Raw genomic sequence first — 20,592 nt, 5'->3', positions numbered from 1 at the left:
GCCTTTCTACATGGTAGCTTCTGTTTGGAGTAGTCTATAAATGCTGTTCTGTGAGACTCTTGAGTTGGATGCTAAAAATAGCAGGTGATCATAAAGACCCATTTCCAGCATAAAAATCTGGGATCGGTCCATCCCATCTGTTTATATGGAGCCATGGCCATGCCCTGGCTCCTGAATAAGGCTGGTTCAGCTCCTGTCTGCCCACAGGGGACCTGCACCAGTGGCAGCATGGTGCTGCCTGTGGATGGGGTCCTCCACCGTCCCCGATGAGTGCACAAGGGCCGTGGACCTGCGCCTGCTGGAGGTGCTGACTTCCCATGCATGGTGACACATTGCACCCAACACCGGGCTTCACACAGGGGCGATAAATCTTCATTAATCACGGGATTGGAAGCTGGTGGTTGCATAGAGACTTGTGATCCTGAGTTGACCACACTCAGCATGGGCAAATGTAGGACATTTCCAGCCAGCACATAGCTGGGGGCAGATTCAATGCAAGGGCTGAGGTCCTGAAGTGACAGTTAAGATCACCTGGAAAAGAACCCAAAAGGTGAGTAGTAAATTCCTTGTATGTTCTGTGGGGCCAGTTAGGCGTGGAGACCTGAGACAAAGCACCAGGAGCTGCTCTCCGCCAGCCCCAAACCCACCCAGCCAAGGATGCACACAAACCCCCATGGTCCTCTTCAGAGCTGGGGCTGCAGGAAGAGAGTGTCTTTACTTACTCAGGATGAAGAAAGCCGTGCCCTGGAAAGCAGGGCTCTCCGGAGGACTCCTCAGGGAAAGCCATGGACTGTGGCTCTGGTGCAGGCTGCAGTCAGCTGTCACCCTTGGACTGGCAAGAGAAAACTCCAGGTGTTGAAAAATTGATTCAGTCTCATGAAAAAGCTGTATCTTGAATCAGTGGCTAGAAACTGGCCTGTTTAAATGGAAAAGAAATATATGCTCTAATTAATGGTCTAAACATGGGACTAAAGAGGTGGAACATATTCACCTGTGATATACCATAAGCTCCCAATTGATAAATGTCTGCTAACAGGGTGGGTCAAAAGTAAAAAGCACTGGATTTTTATGTATCACAAAATATGTATGCCAGGAGCCATATGAGACAGTGGTATGGATTAGGACGCCCAGTTGTCACCACACTTTTTGAAAGATATGGGTGTTTTAGGTCCCGCTGGCAGGCTGGTGTCACAGATGGGGTGGAGATCTGGAAGGATTTGCCACAAAATCCTTTTTCAGCCTTAACCTCTCAGCCCCTCTTTGTGTCCTCTTCTTTAAAATGACAATGTCCTCTGCACAGCTCTCGAGAGCGCTGCGGGGTAAATGCACTAACAGCGTGGCATGCTCTGAGACCTCTGAATGGGAAGTACCATATAGCATATAAGCACACCATATAAGTATACCATATAAGTACCATATAAGTGCACAGTACGCTGCTGCTGCTGCTTTTCAGCAGGCTGGTGCAGGGCTGATGGTTCCCTGCAGAGGGATCCTTGCAGGCTTTGTTATTTATGCCTTCATTAGAAAGAAGATCAGTTTACACAAATTCCCTCTCCCCATCCTTGGGAAGGATGGGTGCTTCAAGCAATATCCGCCCTGTTAATCAGTTCCCCCTCTATCAGCCCTTGATTGCATCTGCTCTCCGGGAAGTGCCGCTCCTCAGTTGATCAGTGCGAAAGGTCAGGTCGCAGATTTGTTTCTTCATCTCTCAATTATTTCACAGTATTAATGACTTTCCATCAGGCTGCTATTTGGGCTGGCTTTCTAAATTAAACATTGCTGCTAATTGCATAGATGCAAATCTGAGTGCCACTGAGAAGAAGAAAATGCCGTGTGTTTTGGTACGATGTAAAGCCAATGTAGGTCACTTGAAAAATTAAGTGCATATATGACAGGTATGAAGCAACGGAGGGATGTATAGCTTTCTCCTCAGCAGGACTTTGTGTGTTTGGGTTGCAGCTTGAGCTGCGATGCAGTCTGCAGGGAAAGCTGCTTTTTTTGTGAGTCAGCAGAGAGAAAGCATGTCCAGAAAAGAAGGCACCCACTGTGCTCCCAGCGAGACTTTCCTTTGGTTCACACTTCTTTCCTCCCGCCTGCAGTACGGCAGTCAAGCCGCAAATGTGCGGGGCGATCTTGAAGAACAGGGAAGAACACCCATACATGAATTGGAAATTTACTGGCAGGGTGAGTAGCCAAATAATAGCTTTTCAACCCAATTTCTATTTCAGTGTTCTCAGGCTAGCTAAGCAGAGCTCTGGAAATGTGGCATTCACATGAATAATAATAATAATAACAGTAATTCGGCTTGAAAAGCTCCCACGCCAAAATGCTCAGAAAGCTGCGCTGCGGGATAACAAAATCATGACGCTGTAACTCACGTTAAAAATGTGGAGGGTAGACATTTGTGTTTCCATTCGGACCAAAGAAACACGATCCTTAATTAATTTTTACATATTGTTCTTGAGCAGCATGGCGAGGCACGGGATGCTAATGAAGGTGACGGCATGAAAGGTATGTTGTCACGGCCCCGCGCTGAGGTCGCCTGCTTCCACGGCGTTAATGCTGAGATGTGGTAAGTCAGTGGCTGCGCAGCTCCTGCTGTTAGTAATTGAAGCAACACTTCTAATAGCAGAGGCAGTGCAGGGGGATGACCAGGGCAGGGGCATAGTGTTTTGCCTGCACTGCACACACTGACGGGTTCCTGGCCACTTTTTCTCTCTTGGTGTGTGTCTACATGTACACACACACACACTGGCGCACACAAAAATCACAAGTAAGAAGAGGACAATTTGCTTGCTTGGTGGTTGTGTGTCACGTTTTGCAAATCTGAAGATCCAAGATACAAGCTGTGTTTATCTTTACAACTCCAGGGCTGCCACCGTGGTTTCTGAAGATCCCAGGTACAAATGTGAATTATCTTTTATTTTGATAAAAGCCCACATCATCAAGCATGTATGCTTGTGCTCAAATTCACCACCACCTCTGAGTGCTCCCCTTACCCGCTTCTCATACCGCCTGTGAACCAGTGATAGCAGAATCCCAGTTTTAATTCTAAATACGGATTTATATGGGACTTTGGAACACTTCAGGTACTCTGAGGTACCGCATAGACTGAGTGAATTGCTGGATCAGGACCAAAACCTTCCCCAAAATCTCCAAATGTCAAGAATCTGGAATTCCCTCCCTCTCTGCAGATCATGCTCCTAGTTCAATCAATAAATAAAAGAAGATTTAAAAAAAGAAGAAAAGAGGGGAGAGGCGGAGAGAGAAAGGGAGAAACAGAGAGATTTTCAGCATTATAGAATTGTTTTAAAAATAATTTCTTCGTCGTTCCTCTCTTTAACCACATTAGATGTTAATTCCTGAAGGATGAAAGTGTGGTTATTTTTTCCCCATCTGATATTTTCAGCCACAGTATTCTATCTCCTCCAATTTCCGCGGCATCCTCTGCACTGACTTTTCAACAATTCAGCCAGACTTCCTGGCAGAACAGCAGCAGGATTTGTATTTGTGGCTGGATGCTCTCCATACCTCCAATTTCCCATGAGTCACAGGCCTGCCTCCCAGCTTTTTTACATTCCTCCTATGGAATGACTGACACACAGAGTTGGAAATTACAGCTATATATACACACACACATACATACACATACATATGCTGAATAAATTTAATTTTCTGCTCTCACGCTTACCATTCCGGTTTATGACACACGTAGACGTGTCGTTGACTTAAATGACTCTTTACCATTTTCCGTGTTCTGCCTCTCCCACGAGTTAGCTCCACAGCTGCGTCAGGAATGCTTTCTGATGACAATGCTGCATTTTAAAAATGTGCAGGTGAGCTCAGGAGCTATTTCTTTCTCCCATTCAAGTATTTATGCTGATTTGGCACTAATGACTCAATCTCTTTATTGCTCTGTGCGGGAGTTGTCATCCTTCTGTAAGACAGTTTGGGCTTTGGGATATTCCGTGTTTTTAGAGGTACAAAGCTGCAGTCCATAATTTCCACCTTTGTTGTGGCCTTGAGCAGAAAATAGCCTGCTGTGAATCGCTTGAGCAGAAACTTTGAAAGAAAAGACTCTTGAGTATCACCTAGAAATACGAGTATCAGATTTATCAGCATCTTCACTGGCTTGTGACTGAGGCCAGGGCTGCCTTTCAGTGTGGATAAAGTGGGACTCTTCTGCCCCGACATACACTTTCTGTAATATTTTCCATAATATTTCCATATTTTTGTCCAGAGGAGGAGAGCAAGAAGTGCATTGCCTGCACCAGAAAGCGGGTGAGCTCTGGGTGTGCAGCCCAGCCAGTCCGTCAAATTTCTGCATCCTGTTGTCAGATCGCTCCGTGCAGCACTTGCTAAGCCTTCAAAACTTTCCTGAGTGCACACAGCTCATTGACTTTAAATTAATTGCACTGCCAACATATAACGCTCGTTCAGGTTCACCATGTTTCCCTGATTTGGGGTTTATCCCTGTGTTTACCCTGAAATTACACTAATTTTTCCACTTTTATCTTTAATGCCTCTTTATTTGAACAGCAACCGCAGGAAGTTTGATTATGGTCTAAAATTACATCGGCGCCTGTTCTGCCTGACTCTGTGCCTCTGAGTAAGTCGCAGGTTTGCTCTCCGTTCACACGGGGCTGAGACACACCGGGGCGCAGGACAGGGCTCGTTGAGGTGCCATCGCTCTGCAGAAGGACCCACCCGCACCAGTGCAGCTCGGCACTGATGTTCGGTGTCCGAAGGGCTCGGCTGTGTCGCTCCTGGCTGAATCTCTTCTGCAAAACAAGCACTGCAACCTGGACTTTCAGCATCTTCAGAGATTGTACCTGAATGCTGCAAATTATCTCGATTTTTCAGTCTTTTGGAGAGAGGGCCAGAAGGGAGGACAGAAGCCTTCCAGATACCTAAAGCACTTGGTTAGTGAAGGAGGACAGAAGGAGATGGGGTGGGTAGAGAAGACAATATCGGGCTTCAGACACATAAATACAAGGCAAATGGAAGGGCTGTTCCCCATGTCCACTGTGGATAGGACTATAGATAAGAAGTCAAAACTGCAATTAGGGAGATTCACCCCAGACACCACAAAAAAATTAATATAAGTAAAGCCCTATAGAGAAAGCGATGGTTGTGCAACACTAGTGCTGGGAATTAAACAAGCAAAACAGCTCAGAGAAGTGTTTGCACAAAGCATTACAGGTATGGCTGCTTTTGAGGCACAGGTGGGCTTGGCAGCTTCTTTAGGTGCTTCCACTCTACTTAAGGTGAGTCCATGCTTCAAACATCTTCAGTTCTTCAGACACGCCCAATTCTTTCCTGGTCCCTACAGCCAACCTATGCCAGATCAGCAGACTTGCTCTTCCAAGAGAGGTGTATTTATGTATTTTTTCACTCTGAATTTCATGTCTCAAAAGCCTCCATGTGCGTGTTGCAGGGGTGATAAATGTAACCAAGCTTTTCCTTATAGTAGTTATTTTCTTTGTTCCCCTCATTACTTTACCACTCCAGAGAGTTAGCAGAGACCGGCTTCATCCTCAGTCCAGAGCTGCTGGATGCAGAGCTGGTGCCCTCTAACTTCTCACTCCAAATACCCCGCCCCAGTAAGCTTTTTGCATGTGGTCTCTCTCCAGCAATGCCACCCAAGCAAGGGCCACTCTGAAGCTCCCAGGTGGATGGAGTTATTTTCAGGCGAGCTACCAGCAGTCGAAAACCATATTGGTACATCCTTTTCTCTGGCTGAATTTTGGCTCCTCTGTGCTGCTTTGTGTAATGCCTTAAATTTCACAACTGTTGTGTTGTACTGACAGCACTCTCACCAGAGAAACACTGTTCTGCTTTCCTGTGAAAGAAGAAGTGACTAGGAGCTCTTCTAAGAGCATTTCATGTGCTTCAAGTTCTTTGCAAGAGAAAGCACACCTAATTTTAGTTTAAATGGATGTTAATTTGACACGTGGATTTGAATAACTGAGATAAATTCTTGGCTTTTTGACATGAAAATCTATTAAGTGACATGTGCTTTTTGCAAACTGTTATTTTCTGAAAGGTTCTTTCTCTCTATAGCATCTAACGATAAAGCTCTAATGTGTAATTCCTGAATTTGCAGGAAGTTGCACTGAATGGTCTAATAGGTCATTTTCATCTCTGGCTTACATGGTAATAATAGAATAATAATAACAAAGCTTGCAAAACATTTCTACCCTGGCTGAATCAGCTGGCTTTTTTTATGGGCTGGTTATTCATTGAGCAATAAATATTCATGGATTTTCCAGGAAAGACATAGTGCATAATTTGTCTTGAGCAAAATTAAACAGGACAGGCAGCCTTATCCCACAGCAGATCTCAAAGGACTGAACTTGAGTGACAGGCTTGAATGACAGCCTAAGTATGCCTGACAGTTGCAGAAGTCATCAGATTCTTCAACAGCAATTGTAAAAGCTTCTTACATTGTGTCCTTGAGCCTTTTCAGTGTTAAAATCTTGTATTGAAGGAGAAGGAATTACTAATGCTACCATACCAGAGAAAAATTCAGTGCCTGGTTTGACTCAGATGAGTACTTTTCACTGTTGCTCTTGTCCCCCACGCTCCTGGATGTACAGAGGGTCAAATGTAGATTTGCCTCTAGACCAGCCTTTACAGCTCAGCCTTCGAAAATGTGAAGCATCCGAGTTCAGTTCCTAAAAAGGAAAGAGAAACTGCAGTTCCTGGGCCACGGCTCAGCAGAAGGCACTGGCTCTGTACCCACATCACATAAAATACTGCTAAATATTGGCCACGTGTTGCACTGCAGTTATCGAGGATTTTCTGTTAGAGGCTCCTGTACCTGCACAGGCAATAGGAGCTCGGCAGGTGAATAATGATCCCAGTCCCTGTGTGCACCCTCTCCTGCTCTTACACACACACATATACACTCACACTGCTAAGTTTATTTCCCCCTTGCTGAGAGACTTGCTGCCAACTTTCCCTCCAGCTTGCATCTTTTCCCACATGCTGCTGACTTCTGTAATCCCTCCCACTTCAGCAGCGTGATGAGAGCAGCGGGAAGTTAAATGGGAAGTCAAAGCCCAAACCTGGTGGAACAGCACGAGTTGTCTCATTAAGACTCAGGAGTGTAAACTGTGACTCTTAAATATGGGGGATTCGAAGGTTATAATTTATCAGTGCCTTATTTTGGCACTGACTCAGCTGATATAAACTGCACTGAGTTAGGTGAGCTCTTCTGAGCTCCAGAAGATGATCTCAACCATTAAGGCCTCACCCTTCTTGTGGCTTTACCCACCCAGACGCCTCTTGGTGACAGGCCAGGAAACCAGAGGTTTACCCCATTCCTTAGGCTACAGGACCTCAAAAGAATAAAAAATGTCCTGAAAACATAAGCGCAATGGCTTTAAAGCGAATCGCATTAAAAAACCCTACTCTGATTTACTCCAAGATCTAGAGATGTTATTTCAGAGAACTGGCTGAATCGCAGCACTGCTTAAAAAAAGTATCCACATCAGTACACGTGGCTTTCCACAGGTTTCTGAGCCTAGCAGAACAATTTATGCTTTTCCCCTGTGGACAGTGCCATCCCTGGAGATATCCTCTCTCTCAGGACCAAAGGCCTCCTTCCAGATCAACGTTTCATATTCCTTAAGGGTTTTTTCATCTTCCTGGAGGGCCTTCTCATCTTCCCAGAGAGCTCTCTCCTCTTCCAGGAGAGCCATTTCATCCGCCTACAGAGCTGCTTCTTCTGCCCATAGGACTCTGTCCTTGCCCAGAAGGACCCTGTCTTTCTCCCAGAGGAGCTGATCTTCTTTCCAGAGATCCTTATCCTTCTTCCAGAAAGCATTATAGTCCTTCCAGAAGTCACGATACACCCCCCAAAAGGCTTCTGCTTCCTCATGAATAGCCTTTTCTTCCTCCTGAAAGGCAGCTTCCTTCTCCCAGATGGGCTCTTCCTCTTCCCAGAAGACTTGGACGGCCATCTTGATTTTTTCCCGAAAGTCCTTGATCTTCTCCTGAAAGTTCTTTATTTTCTCCTGAAAACTCTGAATCTCCTCCCGAAAGGCTTTCTCAGCCTGCAGCTTCTTGATGAGCTTCTGCTGGTGGGAGGTGCAGTAGGGAGAGCAGGACATCAGCTGGCAATGGCAGCTCCGGTTTGCTGCTCGTCACTGGTGGATTGGGCAGAGACCCAGTGCGGCCCCCCGCCTTTTGCCCTGTGGCCCAACAGAGAGAGGAGCGATGGGTGTCAGTGATGACATTGCCCAAACCTAGATATAGCTGGCTGAAATGATGTTGTACCACAAGTGAAGACGTTTACCACCAGCGAAAAAGAAATCGCTGTCCAGGACTTGGCCGGCACAAACTGCAGTGGCACCTGAAAGTCAACCTGTGCCGTGCAGGGCAGAGGCCGGGATTTCTCTAGGTCATTTCCCACCGTGACTCCAGGTGCTGCAGGTTCGGAGAGGGGCGAGGGGCTGTGCCAGGACCAGCCTTTGGCACTGCGCTGCTCCCCCCGGCCCCCATCAGCGGGTCCCAGTCTGAAGGACGGACACCTCTGCCCTTTTCCCTCCGGTGCTCGAGGCACTCCCATCTCTCTGACCCTTGGCTATGTCTCCTGCCCCTTCACAGACTCCCCCCAAAAATTTGCAGCTTCCAGAATCACGTGAAACTTGAACAATGAAGAGAAAACAAAAATCTAATTTTCCGTTCACTAAACTACCTAATAATTCTACAGCTAAGATTAAAGCTGGTTACTTATTTATACTGATTCATTAGATTTATTATGACTTACTGCACAGTGCCTCCAGCTCCATAGCAGGGAGCAGGTTGCCTTATAAATAAAAAACTCCTGATTATTAATATATTATGAGCTTGCCTATCCCTCGCTGTAGTCAGGAAAGGCCCCAGGGGCCTTTGTGGATGCAATGCAGCCGATGGCAATATGCATCTGCTCTGCATGAGGAACGAGAAGGTGGGGAGGGCCCCGTGCCCGCGTGACAGCTCCAGGGCACGGTGACAGGATGGACAGACAGCCCAAGCTGCAAGACCTCCCGTGCACTCTGGGAAACACGCCGCCCCTCAAGGCCCCGCGCCCACCAGCGTGTGACACCGCCATCACACCTTGGCTGTGCTGGAGGCATAGACCCTCCTTGTCCCGGGCTTCCTCCCTCCTCCAAAAGCTGAGCTGGGCACTGGCAGGGCCCTATCCTCTTCCCCAGTGTTTTGGGTATGGCCAAGGAGTCTTCTAGTCTTCTGGCCAACTCCTGCCTCTCCCCACCTCTGCAATCACTGAACAGGCCAGAGGGTGGACGGCTCCTTCACAGCAACTGGGATTAGCTCTCATGGATGGCAAGCTGGGGTGGGGACCTGCTGGGGGACTTTGGGTGAATACAGGAGAATTTTGGTTCTGCTGTTTCATCCTCATGCTGATTCCTGACTCCTGAACCTTCCTCCCCCAGCTGGGGCTTCCCTGGGAGCTTGGAGGGGGGAAAGGAGGAAGGCAGCCACCTACAGCTTCACTCTCATGGAGCTCCTGGGCCCACCAGTTTGTCCCTGCTCAGTATGAGAAGGATCCCAACAACAAGTGGTGTGCGCTCCCAGCTGGGCTGTCTCATCTTGGAGGGTTAGCGGTACCTACGTGCCTAGAAGGCCAGAAAAATTAGGTGAGTAAATGTGCCAAAAAACTAATTGCCAGGAGCCTGTTATTACTTGAGTTTCAGAGCAGCTGCTGAAGCAGCAGCCATTTCTCCTCCACCAAAGGGGTTCCTGACATGGGCTCCGCTCTCCCTGCACTTTGTGTAGGGTTCCTTCTTCTTCATTCACAGCAGAAATATCAGTAAATAGGACATGCTGAGTTTCTGCTCCCTGGGAAGCAATCAGGGCAATGGTAATTCAGTTCCAGCCATCCCCGTAAGCTCCAGCAACGGCTGCCAGCCCATTAACAACCTCAAATACACCGTCTCTTCTTTGAAATGAAGGTGTTGTTGCTCCTACTTAGCTATTTTTGCCATGCTTATTAGCCTGGAACATATTACTGATATTTTAGGTGAGGTCCTCCGTAGGTAAGCTGTGCACATATCCAGTGTCCCACTGCACTGCATGGGCTCTCACGTGGCCCTGCTCGACCCAGCACTTGCACTGCTGCAGCTGGCAGGAAGCCATATGGGCTTTCACTCTGCCTAGTTACTGTTAGCCACATGAGGATGAGGTACGCTAGGATATCTTCCCCAAACCAGCCAGAGGGCCACGTGGAGGACATAGGTGCTTGCAAATCAGTGTTGGGGTGGCAGCAGAGTTGAAGAGTCAGAGCTAATGTGCTGCTGTAGCAGGCACAGAGATGACTGTTTGACAGAAGGACAGGCCCAGAAACCTGTGTGCAGAAATGGGATCTCCTAGAGCTAATCTCCTAGAGCTAACCCACAGGGAAACCACAGGTGATCATGTCCTCTCCTGCCCCATGGATCGAGAGCCTTAGCCTGTCCTGGGGGCAGACTGCCCTGCACAGCAATTGCAGACTGGTTTCTTTGCAAAAGAAGACTTGCTCTTGAAAATGTGGCAGAGGAGGAGCAGCAACCCAGAGCAGCAATCCAGGGCAGGGAGAAACAAGGAGTCGTTTCTTCTTCCCTCTTGCCGTTCCAGGGTTCAGCTGGAAAACTCCTTAGGAAAACAAATTTGACTCTGACATGGAGGAAGCAACCCAGGTGCCTAAACAGAAGCATCCAGTGCCATTTTAGACACTCAGGAACATATAACCTGTCTGTAGATGGTCTGGCAGAAGATAACACATAGGAAACCTATGTCTTTTGGGAGCTGCAGGTGGAAGCTGGGGGAGATATCCCAATGCATACCAGGGCACAGGGCACCCATGAGTATGCGTGAGTCCCACCTCGAAGTCTGTCTCTGATTTATGTGGCTAAAGCTTCCTTCGGATCCTGCCCCAAGAGGTTATCAGACCAAATCAGAAGTCATTTTGCTTTTATGAGGCTTCCATCTCCTGAACATGCATCAAGTGATACAAATAAAACTTTGAAAGCTTTTTCTCACATGGTACGGTAAAAATATTCCTATTTGTTCCTTTACTGCGCTCCTGAGGCAGGTTTCTAAAGATGTGGATAATTGTATCAGAGTACATTTTTCAATTAGAACATCATTATTATCTCACAGAAAATGACTAAATTATATCATTTTGTTCCACAAGTCTGCAAACACTCTTTCAATTGTCATCAAAATAATAGTCATTGGGTTTCTGCAGATGTCTCTAAGAGCGCAGAACTAATGGCTAACAGGTCTGATGTTAGTTTAGATCTGTTCTCTTACTAGAGTGAGGTCTTACGGATAGATGCAAAATGAAATTGAAAAAATGATGTCTTTACTTGGTTATTCTTCTCGCTCTTACCATCTCTTATCATCAAAAAAATAAAGCCCCAAAGATATCTAGTAATTGTGGTCATGCTACTGGAAAACTTAGCATTTGTAAAACTCCGTAACAGAGACATGCAATACTTACAGAAGTGCAGTCCTTATGGCAGCTGGGTCTCTCACGCCCACTGGTAACTGTAATCCATTGGTCACCTACAGTGACGTAATTTCACAAAGTTTGAAACCATTGATTGAAGTCAAGTGACGCTGAGTGGAACTGGAAGGAGACACTGGGCACCTGGCAGAGTCTGAGCCACGACTGGTGCTTTGCTTCATTTTCATGCTGGTTGTTTCTGAAGAACACCCATCCGTGGGTTGTATTGCCCTCATTGACTCCCCTCCTGGTTTAGGGAAACCGGCTGGAAGACACAAACAGCACGTACGCGAAATGCTAGACACATGGTTAGATTATGTCATTACGGTTGTATGTCTAAATTTGGCACCCAATGTAAATGCTACTGTATCTTGTGTTATTTGAACAAAAACAAGTGATGGAGCTAAAGCTGAGCACAGATACGGCCAAGACCAGATGGTTTTCAAAAGTAAATCTGTGATCCTAAATCTACCTGAAAGCTTGCTTTAGAAGAGTAGCCTGACTTTTAAATGGGTTGCTCCTACTAAAGTCATTGGGAAGAAGTGGTGGATGAGTGGATTTGAAAATCAGGTCTGTCTTTATAGTAGGTATTTTAACCTGGATTTATGTTCCTAGTCTTTGAAATTTTGGTCAGTTGAACTTCTTCTCTGTGAAAGCATGCAATGTTTTAATTACATACACTGCAAATACATTTAGTGCAACTCAGCCCCTGATACTGCAGGATGGAAAGAGGTGCTTTACTGACAGAAGAAGTTGTCTCTATTTTTCTGTTGAAATTGTATTAAAATTTAGAGAAGGCTGTTTAGTTTCTGTTTGGTTGTAGAGTGCTTCACTGAGGCACAGCGATCTCTCTGTTCGTGAGACCTTAAGCCAAATTCATGTCAGTAATCCAGCTTGTTTGATGTTAAAAACAACTATCCAGTTAGCAACTGAGGACAGTTAAAAAGAATGAGATACTTTGAGAGAACTGTAGGAGAAACCAAGATTAAAAAGCGTCATAATTGCTAGGAGATAACCCTTGGAAATCTGTTCCAGCTTTTTCTGTTTCAAGGCTTTTTTAGACCTTCAAAGGTCACGGTACTTCAGCTAGGAGCAGCTTCTACCAAAATACTTTTTACTTGTCGGATGGCTCTGATGTTCCTTGTCTGAAGTTCAGAAAATATTTTTTTTATACGGGAATAGTTCAGATACAATCCTGTTCATTAAGAAAGTCCTGGCAAGCCTCTTGTTATTCTTCTTCCCAGATGAGATATTTCCCTCATTGCAAATGGTTTGCTTTGGGTTGTGGAAAGGTTTTTCCTTCTTCTCTCAGTTTGCTTCATCCCTTCCTCTAGGAGCTGTTCCTTCTTTCCAGAATGTTTTCATGCGCTGTATGTTCCCGCTATAGCTCCCCATTTGACAATATAGCTGGAAAACACCAAAGGAGGAAATAATACTATTTAGTCAAATATTTTCTAAACTTTTAGGAAAACATTGTTTTTCTAGACAAGAGGTTTTGGTGATGCAAATGCAGCAAACAACACAATAAACACTGTGTGAGGCGGTGACGTGGTGAAACCTTTGTGTATAAATTTTTGACATTCCAGCTCTTGCCATTAATCGATGGAGTTGCAGCAGCAGGATGTATTATTTCTTTCTCTTCTGATTTTCTTCAATAGCCTCTTTCCTCCTCAGAAAGTAAATTCTGTTGCCAAAGGGGACAAAGAGAGTCTTTCAGCTTTCAACTCCCCATCCTTTGCCATTTCAACACAAATTTCCTGATAAAATGTGGAGACGGATTTCACTCAAAAGTGCTTTCAACATCACTCCTACCAGTAACAACCTTTCTGGGAAGGACTACATGGATAAAACTTTGCGCTCTGACATACCAGTAAAAAACCCTCATGCTTTTCCTTTCAAGGATGAGGAGTGGGAAGCTCTCAACGCCTTTCTTGGGAGGAAAGCATGAGCCATTCTTGGGACTTGGACATTTGGATGGATTCTATGTATGCATGAGGATTTCCAGGACCCTTTTCACCTCCGAATCACCTTATGTGGGGTTGACAGCTGGCCGCTGCCATAGCAGCAACACCTGGAAAACAAAGAGATTCCGGGAGACGAAGAGCCACCCAGCAACTTTGCCCAAAGCCCCACGCAGTCCTGGCACCCCCTGCTCTCCTGGGCCGTACCGCAGAAGCACATCCAGGTCCCAGTTCAGATTATGGCCCAGTGTTGCTGGCGGGCAGGTGATGTGTGGGGAGAGGAAGCCTCCACTCCGAGGCTCACCTACACTTCACAGGAGCCTGCAGGGGACGCGTTACTATGTGTCGGCATGACACCATCCAAAGCCATGAGAAGGGGGGTACAATTCAGATCCAGACTGCATGTAGGTGTCCAAGTGCTGGTCTATGTGCCAGTGGTGTCTGGAGAGTGATTCTCCTGCCAAAGGCATGTGCTGCCTCACGGTGACTTGAATCCCACCACAGATCCCACTGGCTGTACAGAGCAGCTCTCATTGGCCTTAACGAGAGCTGAGACATCTTGACAGTCACATTTTGGTACCTGCAATTTGGACCTGATTCCCAGCCAAGGAGTCCAGTAGAGGTAGGACTTGAGTCCATGCCCTTCCTGGGTCATTAGATGCCACCCATTAGATGGCAGCAGACAAATTCGTGTGTGCGCACTTGTGTGTGTGCGTTCAACCATTTGCTGCTGTCCCAGCGAAGGGCTCTGTGCAGTGAGGACAGGCTTTGCTCTTTGGTGACACTGCCATTTCCACCATGTACCAATGGGCAGGGTCTTCAAAGTGGGTGGGTGACTGCCTCACTGGTCCTTCATCCATCACTGAAATAGTTGAAACCACTTTCTGACCAACGTTTGTAGCTGCCTGGCCAGATTTCCTCACCTGTCCAAAGGCTTCAATTTCTGCCCATGGGGAGCTAAATCATTCAAGGAAGCGTCTGTCTTCCTGGAAATGTCACCGTGCACAGGAGGGACCATTTGTTGTTGCTACAAGTGCTCAGGTATCTTTGGACTTGGGAAGTAGGTACTTTTAGAAAGAAAATGAGACGGCAGGAGCTACAGAACCACAAAATATCTTAATCGACTTTAAGCAAAGCCCTGTATATGCCATATATGCCACACGTTTTGTAGAAGGAACTTCGGGCACCTTCCAGTGGTGAGTCAAACCAAGTTTTGGTTACAACCCTATTTTGTAAGACTCAACTTTAGCAAAAAAAAGCCCTCTGGAGTTCTCAGGTTCAGTGTCCTTCTCTCACAGATGCTCCATCACATCATCACTTTACAAAAGCAGTAATATAATGCAGAGACGCCTTTCCATGGCAGGCTTCTGACCACCGCACATAACCCTGCGTACATTGTACGGCCATGCATCTCCAGAAATAATGAGATCATCTTAACAAACCTATCCCAAACACATCAGCGCCAGCAAAAAAACCCCAAACAAACCCCCCAAAACAAGACCTTCAGTTGGTTAATTTAATGAATTTAAACTCAGAGCAACTGAGTCGTAGGTGGTCTGAAGTTTCAGGCCACTTTGTTTCAGATCAGATGAAGAGCTTGTGTGTCTGATAGTCCTCTCAGCCTAATAAAAGACATTTTCTATAAGCAGCGAGAAGCTGTTTCTTACCCTTGCTGCTCTGATGGTTAGAAATAAGTTTCTATTTCATGTCTCATTTATACTCATTTGTTCTAAAGCCTTTTTTTTTTTGTTTTGTATAAGCAGTTCTTTTCTTTATCCCTGGTATATTTACAGAGATTAAGTATATGCCCTTAGTCCTTGTCTTGGCAGGCTAAGCTGAAACCTGTAGATTCATCTAAAAAACCAGATTCCCCACACCTCTGTCTTTTCTAATGGCTTTTCTCTTTTTTTAATTTCTTCTTCTCTACTGTTCCTATAATTTTTAGCAAAATCTCTTACAGTTTTTAGCAAATACCAATATTGCTATTTTCCTAATACTGAATAAATACAAGTCAGCACTGTTTATCAAAAAGACTCACCACGTGTTTTTGTTATTATTATTCATGACAGTAGCCCACAGGGATCCCACCAGTCTTGGCGCTCAGACTGCATGTCGCTTGTACAAAACAGGACAGTGACTGTCCTGGAGAATTTAGCCAAAACAGGCTAAACAGACATTCAATGGAGGCAAAAAGGTGCATCATCACCTCTATTTCACAGCTCAGAAACAAAGATCAGATAAGAAGTGCCTTCCCAGCTACTAAATGACTAATATGTCCCCATGCAAGACTGACCAGCAAAACCTTACGTGTGTTAAGGAAAACTCAGTGCATACTACGATTCATGTGGCTCAGATGTTCTTGAATAGTCGATTTGCCTGTGTAAAGCCCTTGATTTTTTCCAAACAGTCTGTAAAAGTGATGAGTGTTTACAAATGTTATCATCATGCTCTCTTCCACCAGCAGGTGTTAAATACGTGTGGAAGAAGAGATGCTAAGTGGAGAGAGCCGTCTTGTCCTGCTTAGCGCAGGACTGCTGTGACATCTGTCTCAGGCTCTTCTGTAGTACAGTGGGACCTTGAACGGCTTAATGAATCAGGCACACATGAAAGAACAGCATCGGCAATCAGTATTTCCCGTGGAAGAAATTAATGGCCAAAAGGTCAGGTACAGCATGGGCGAACTTTCCTGGAAATAAAATATTAAACGTTAGGCTGTAAGTAACCTGGGGTAATCAGGGAACTGAGGGAAGAGATCACTAAAATGACCTCAGGCTGCAGACAGTGACCCACCAGAAGGGACTGTTTTTGTGAACATCTTCCAAAGTGGTTGCTCCACTGTAACACCTCAAAGGTGAACACACAGAATGGTAAGCTTAAATAAACCCACCACATCATTTTTCTATGTTTTAGGTCAAAGTCAGGCAGGTACCTGTTACACAGAGGCAGGGTTTGAGCTAAGCAGACGCCAAAAAGGACGAAGACCTTTTATTTCAATTACTGCTCACATCTCCCTAATACAGAGCGCTAAGTACAGCCAACAAAAGTGCCACGCTCTGTCTTCGGTGCACCTTTCCTACTCCCCAGAGATATTAACTACATCTTGTGACATGCTTTTTTAGCTAATTTGGCTACAGGTGATGGAAACTCTAGTCCTAAATTATTCTTAGGTAATTCTCACTGTTTGCTAACAGTGGTCTTGCAGATCTGAGGATCCTGTGACTCCAAATGTAATTCAAAGAAATGGCATGGAGCATACAATTTACTGCAAATCAACACTTCAGGCCTCATACGCACACCCTTTTTCAAGGCTAGTGTAAAATATTCAATAATCCGTTTCTATTCTGCCTCAGAGCAAAAGCACACTGAAATCATCTTTCTGTGCTGCGTTCCCGTTGGGGTCCTTACTCGAAGCCTATACCAAATCTGGTATCCCTTAAAAGGAGCTTTGACTGTGCTTCTTGCAGTCACTAGCATGTATGTCAAATACCTTCTTTTTCGCTGCTTTTTGACTTGTGAATAAAAAGGGACCAAGATATACGAGCACCTTAGTTGTTTCAGTCTTCTACTTACTCTCAAACCAAAACTAAAAGCTAACCAAAAGCAGATATAGAGCAGAACAGCACAGTGTAAACAGCAACATATCCAACACCTCTGCTTCATGTCCCCCTCTCTTCTGCTCCTTCTCCCTTTCCTTCTTCCCACTTTTTATTTCTTCATACAAATTAAGGATCCTGCTGAATTTTGAAATGTTTGATTTCTTCTTCCTGAGAATTGCCACTCTGGAGATAGCTGCTCAGTTTGTGCCACGGGGGAATGTGAAGGAAGCCTATGAGCAAACTCTCATTGCAGAGGGGAGTGCAGAGGGCTGGGGCAGCACAGGGATGGGTAAGTGCTCAGCCATCTGACATCGGACAAGCACTGGTGTTTCAGTATCACTGTGGCTCCTCAGCACAGTATTTGCTCAGTCCCGTTCCAGCCTGCTCAGCCTTCCCCTCATTTCCTAATTCTCTTAGAAGGCATCTGGTCGTGGCTGGTTACAGCCATGGCGCCGCCAGATACAGCTTCGTGGCCAGGCAGCAACAGCACAGTTGTAACCAGCTTGCCATGTGCCAGAGAGGTGGTCACTGCGGTGCAGGACAGATGATCTCCCGATGGTGCCTACAACAGAGGGGCAAGAACTGTCCCTGACGCAGAGACCTCTGTCCAGGCTTTTCCATACCCGTTAACCCCATGGGGCATGGCTGTGAGCAGAGCACTAAACCACAGCACCTCACATCCCAACCTGTGTGAGTCTTACTGCTCATTTCAGCCGAGGAGGACTTCTGGAACTGCTGTCCCAATGAGATAGTATGAAAACACAAGACACCTTGTGAATGGGGTTGCCATCTGGTGTGCTCAATGCACAGGACATGGTGCTTCCCCAAGGGCTGTGCTGGAGGCACTTGGAGCCCACCCCATGTGCAAGGGAACTTTCAATATCTTCCCCCACTTTTGAATGGAGTCTCATTTGGGGCATGCTAAGGTTGTGCACCAGGAGCTGCAGCTCACCAGCCAGGTACCGGGAACTTGCTTGTGTATCTACACTCCATATGAACACCTCTACACCTCCTGCTTGGACACCTTGTCCTCCCCTGTGCCGTCCAGAGTCAACCTTGGAGCATAGTGCCATCTGGTGAGACTTGAGATACTCGTGCAGCCCAAACAAATAACATCACATCTCAGTCACAAACTCCTTGGGACAGTAAAATTTAAAACTGGACCTAAATGCCAGCACACCTCTGAAACAGATTTTCAGCAGGAGAAGCAATGATAGGCCTAGCATGTCACCAAAAATGGATCATTTGCATGAGTGAGTCTGCTTGCTTTGGTATCAGCCAGAGGTCAAATTTACTATAGCTCCGAGCTGAGTTGGCTCCTAACCCAGCTTTCATGGCTGAAGCCTGAAGCCCAGGATACAGAGAGTTCTTGAACAGACCCAAATGGAGCCCAAAATATTGGGTTTGTTATGCCATGCCAATACCACATCAGCTGCCTGGAGAGCTGCTATCACCTCCTCTTTGTGGAGGAAGATCTCGGGGTCCCCAGGGAATCGCCTTGGGCTCTTGCTCAAATAGAAACTGGCCTGGAAGGAAACGTTGCTGTTGAAGAAGGCGTTTTCTTTATGAAGAGCTTAGGTCCTGCTCTAGATGCCTTCTTCTCCAGCCATGAGATGATGCCCTGTGCATGGAAACACGTGGCTGCGAGAGGCCGTGTGGCTGGCTGCCACTGAAGCACCTTTCTCACAAGCATCCCATGAGCCCAGCCTCCCACCTCAAACCTCTCGGCTGCAGCCTGGGACTGAGACCTGTGGGTGGGTGATGGGGATCAGGAGCTGGTGGGGTGAGTCCCAGCTTACAGGACTTTGGGAGATTTCATCTCCCAAAGCAAAGATTTGAATGCATCACCTAAATATACATATATACAGATGCATAGAGGGGAGGGTTATTTCTCATTGTGTGGGGGGCTCCAGCACCCCATCCCTGACACAGCCCTTCAGAAGAAAGAAACACAAACTTAACCAACTCCTGCTTTTCCTGCCTGGGCAGACTAGAGGAGTGGCATTGGGATCCAAATGCAGATACCTAAATGAGGCTGTCAGCAATAAGGGTGTCTACACACACCATAGGTACCCACATCACAGAGCAGAGCTAGCCAATGCAAGAGCTGTTCAGACAAATATAGGCTTCTAGAGCTGTTTGTGGTGCCCTCGATTACCCAGGACATCTATCCAGGGCTGGCAGATATAAGATGGGACCTACAGGAGACCCACACCCTTCTGGCTGTGGGCCAGGCAGGATACCTAGAGCATCCCAGGTGGGACTAAATGCCTCCATTGAGGGAACCAAATCAAGCCATCACTCTCCCCAGACCCTAATGGAAGTTCATGGGTAGACAACTCCACCGGAGACGCCTAACTCCATGTATCTCAAATCTGCACTGAACTCCACCCTAACTCGTTTGCAGTCACTTAACCATTTTCTGCAGTATTCCTTCTTTGAAACTCCCTCAGCAACTTTTCTCGTTATTGTTCACCAATACTCTACACTAAACACATGGTTCTGTTTCCCAAGAGTTAAGGCTACAAATAGGGATTTTGGTCCTTGCTTTTGGAGGATCAGTATTTTCAGTTCTCTTGAAGAGATACCGTGTCAAGTATGGTTTGCTATCCTCCAACTGAGGAAGATAAATGCACTGACAGGTGGCAAAAGGCATATTTTATGAGTGAGAAAATGAAATAAACCAAATGAAAATGCACAATGTTTTCTTCTGCTGTCAGTGGAACAGTATGTTTTATTATGCCTGTATGCAATGGGAATATTAGTTCTGATCTGCAGAAGTGCAAATTAAACTGCTGATTTAGATTATCATATTTCATGCATAGTAACTTTACAGGCTTTGATGCTTTTTTCTTCATTGTATGTAAAACCTTTATGAGTTATTAGCCTTTTTTTGTCAACTATATTTTAGAAGTGAGAGGTTTATTCCTGCTATTACATTAAAGGAGGCATTTTGCTGCTAGGACAGCTTAGCATTTTATTCAGCTGTGATAACTTTGCCTTATACTCCAGCACGAAGCACAATTAAGACAGAAATGTTCAGTAGTTTTATGACGCCCTTGTGTGAGGAGCTAATCTTTTTTTCCCCACTTCATTTTTCAGGGATTCCCAAAGGATTTTATAAACCCTACACATTTGTCTAGCACACTCAGTAGTGGCATAAACAAAGAATACATGGACCTCAACGGGGGCTTTGGCTTTTATACTTTTAGTAATTCCACTTTCTCTTATTGCAAGTTTCAAGAGCACTGGAATTTCCTGGTTAATATTCTGGGCTTGTGGGTAAATCTTGCTCACACTAATTTGGGCAACTTGTTACTTTGGTGGGTAAGCAGGGAACAGAGGACTAAGGTCTTTAAATCAAGGTATTTATTATTTCAAGGAAATTTTTCTTTACACAGAACAATGCACAGGTTCACCTCCTGAATTAGCAGTGGGAGACTATCATCTCTGACGAATCCCATTCAATAAAAATGAAAGAAGGCTTTTTTCCCTGTAGGAAACCAGCAAATATTCCTAAGGAAGTAATTTCATTAGT

General features: G+C 45.8%; 1 protein-coding gene across 1 annotated transcript; it reads right to left on the bottom strand.

Moving 5' to 3' along the window:
• Positions 1 to 7,541: 7,541 nt before the first annotated feature.
• CCDC70 (coiled-coil domain containing 70) lies at positions 7,542 to 8,117 on the bottom strand. The gene is given in 1 exon segment (XM_075139961.1): positions 7,542 to 8,117. A coding segment is annotated over 1 exon segment (576 nt).
• Between the last annotated feature and the right edge of the window lie 12,475 nt (positions 8,118 to 20,592).

Source organism: Calonectris borealis, chromosome 1, assembly GCF_964195595.1.
Source record: "Calonectris borealis chromosome 1, bCalBor7.hap1.2, whole genome shotgun sequence".
Taxonomy (NCBI): Eukaryota; Metazoa; Chordata; class Aves; order Procellariiformes; family Procellariidae; genus Calonectris; species Calonectris borealis.
This window is presented reverse-complemented; position numbering and strand designations above follow the sequence as displayed.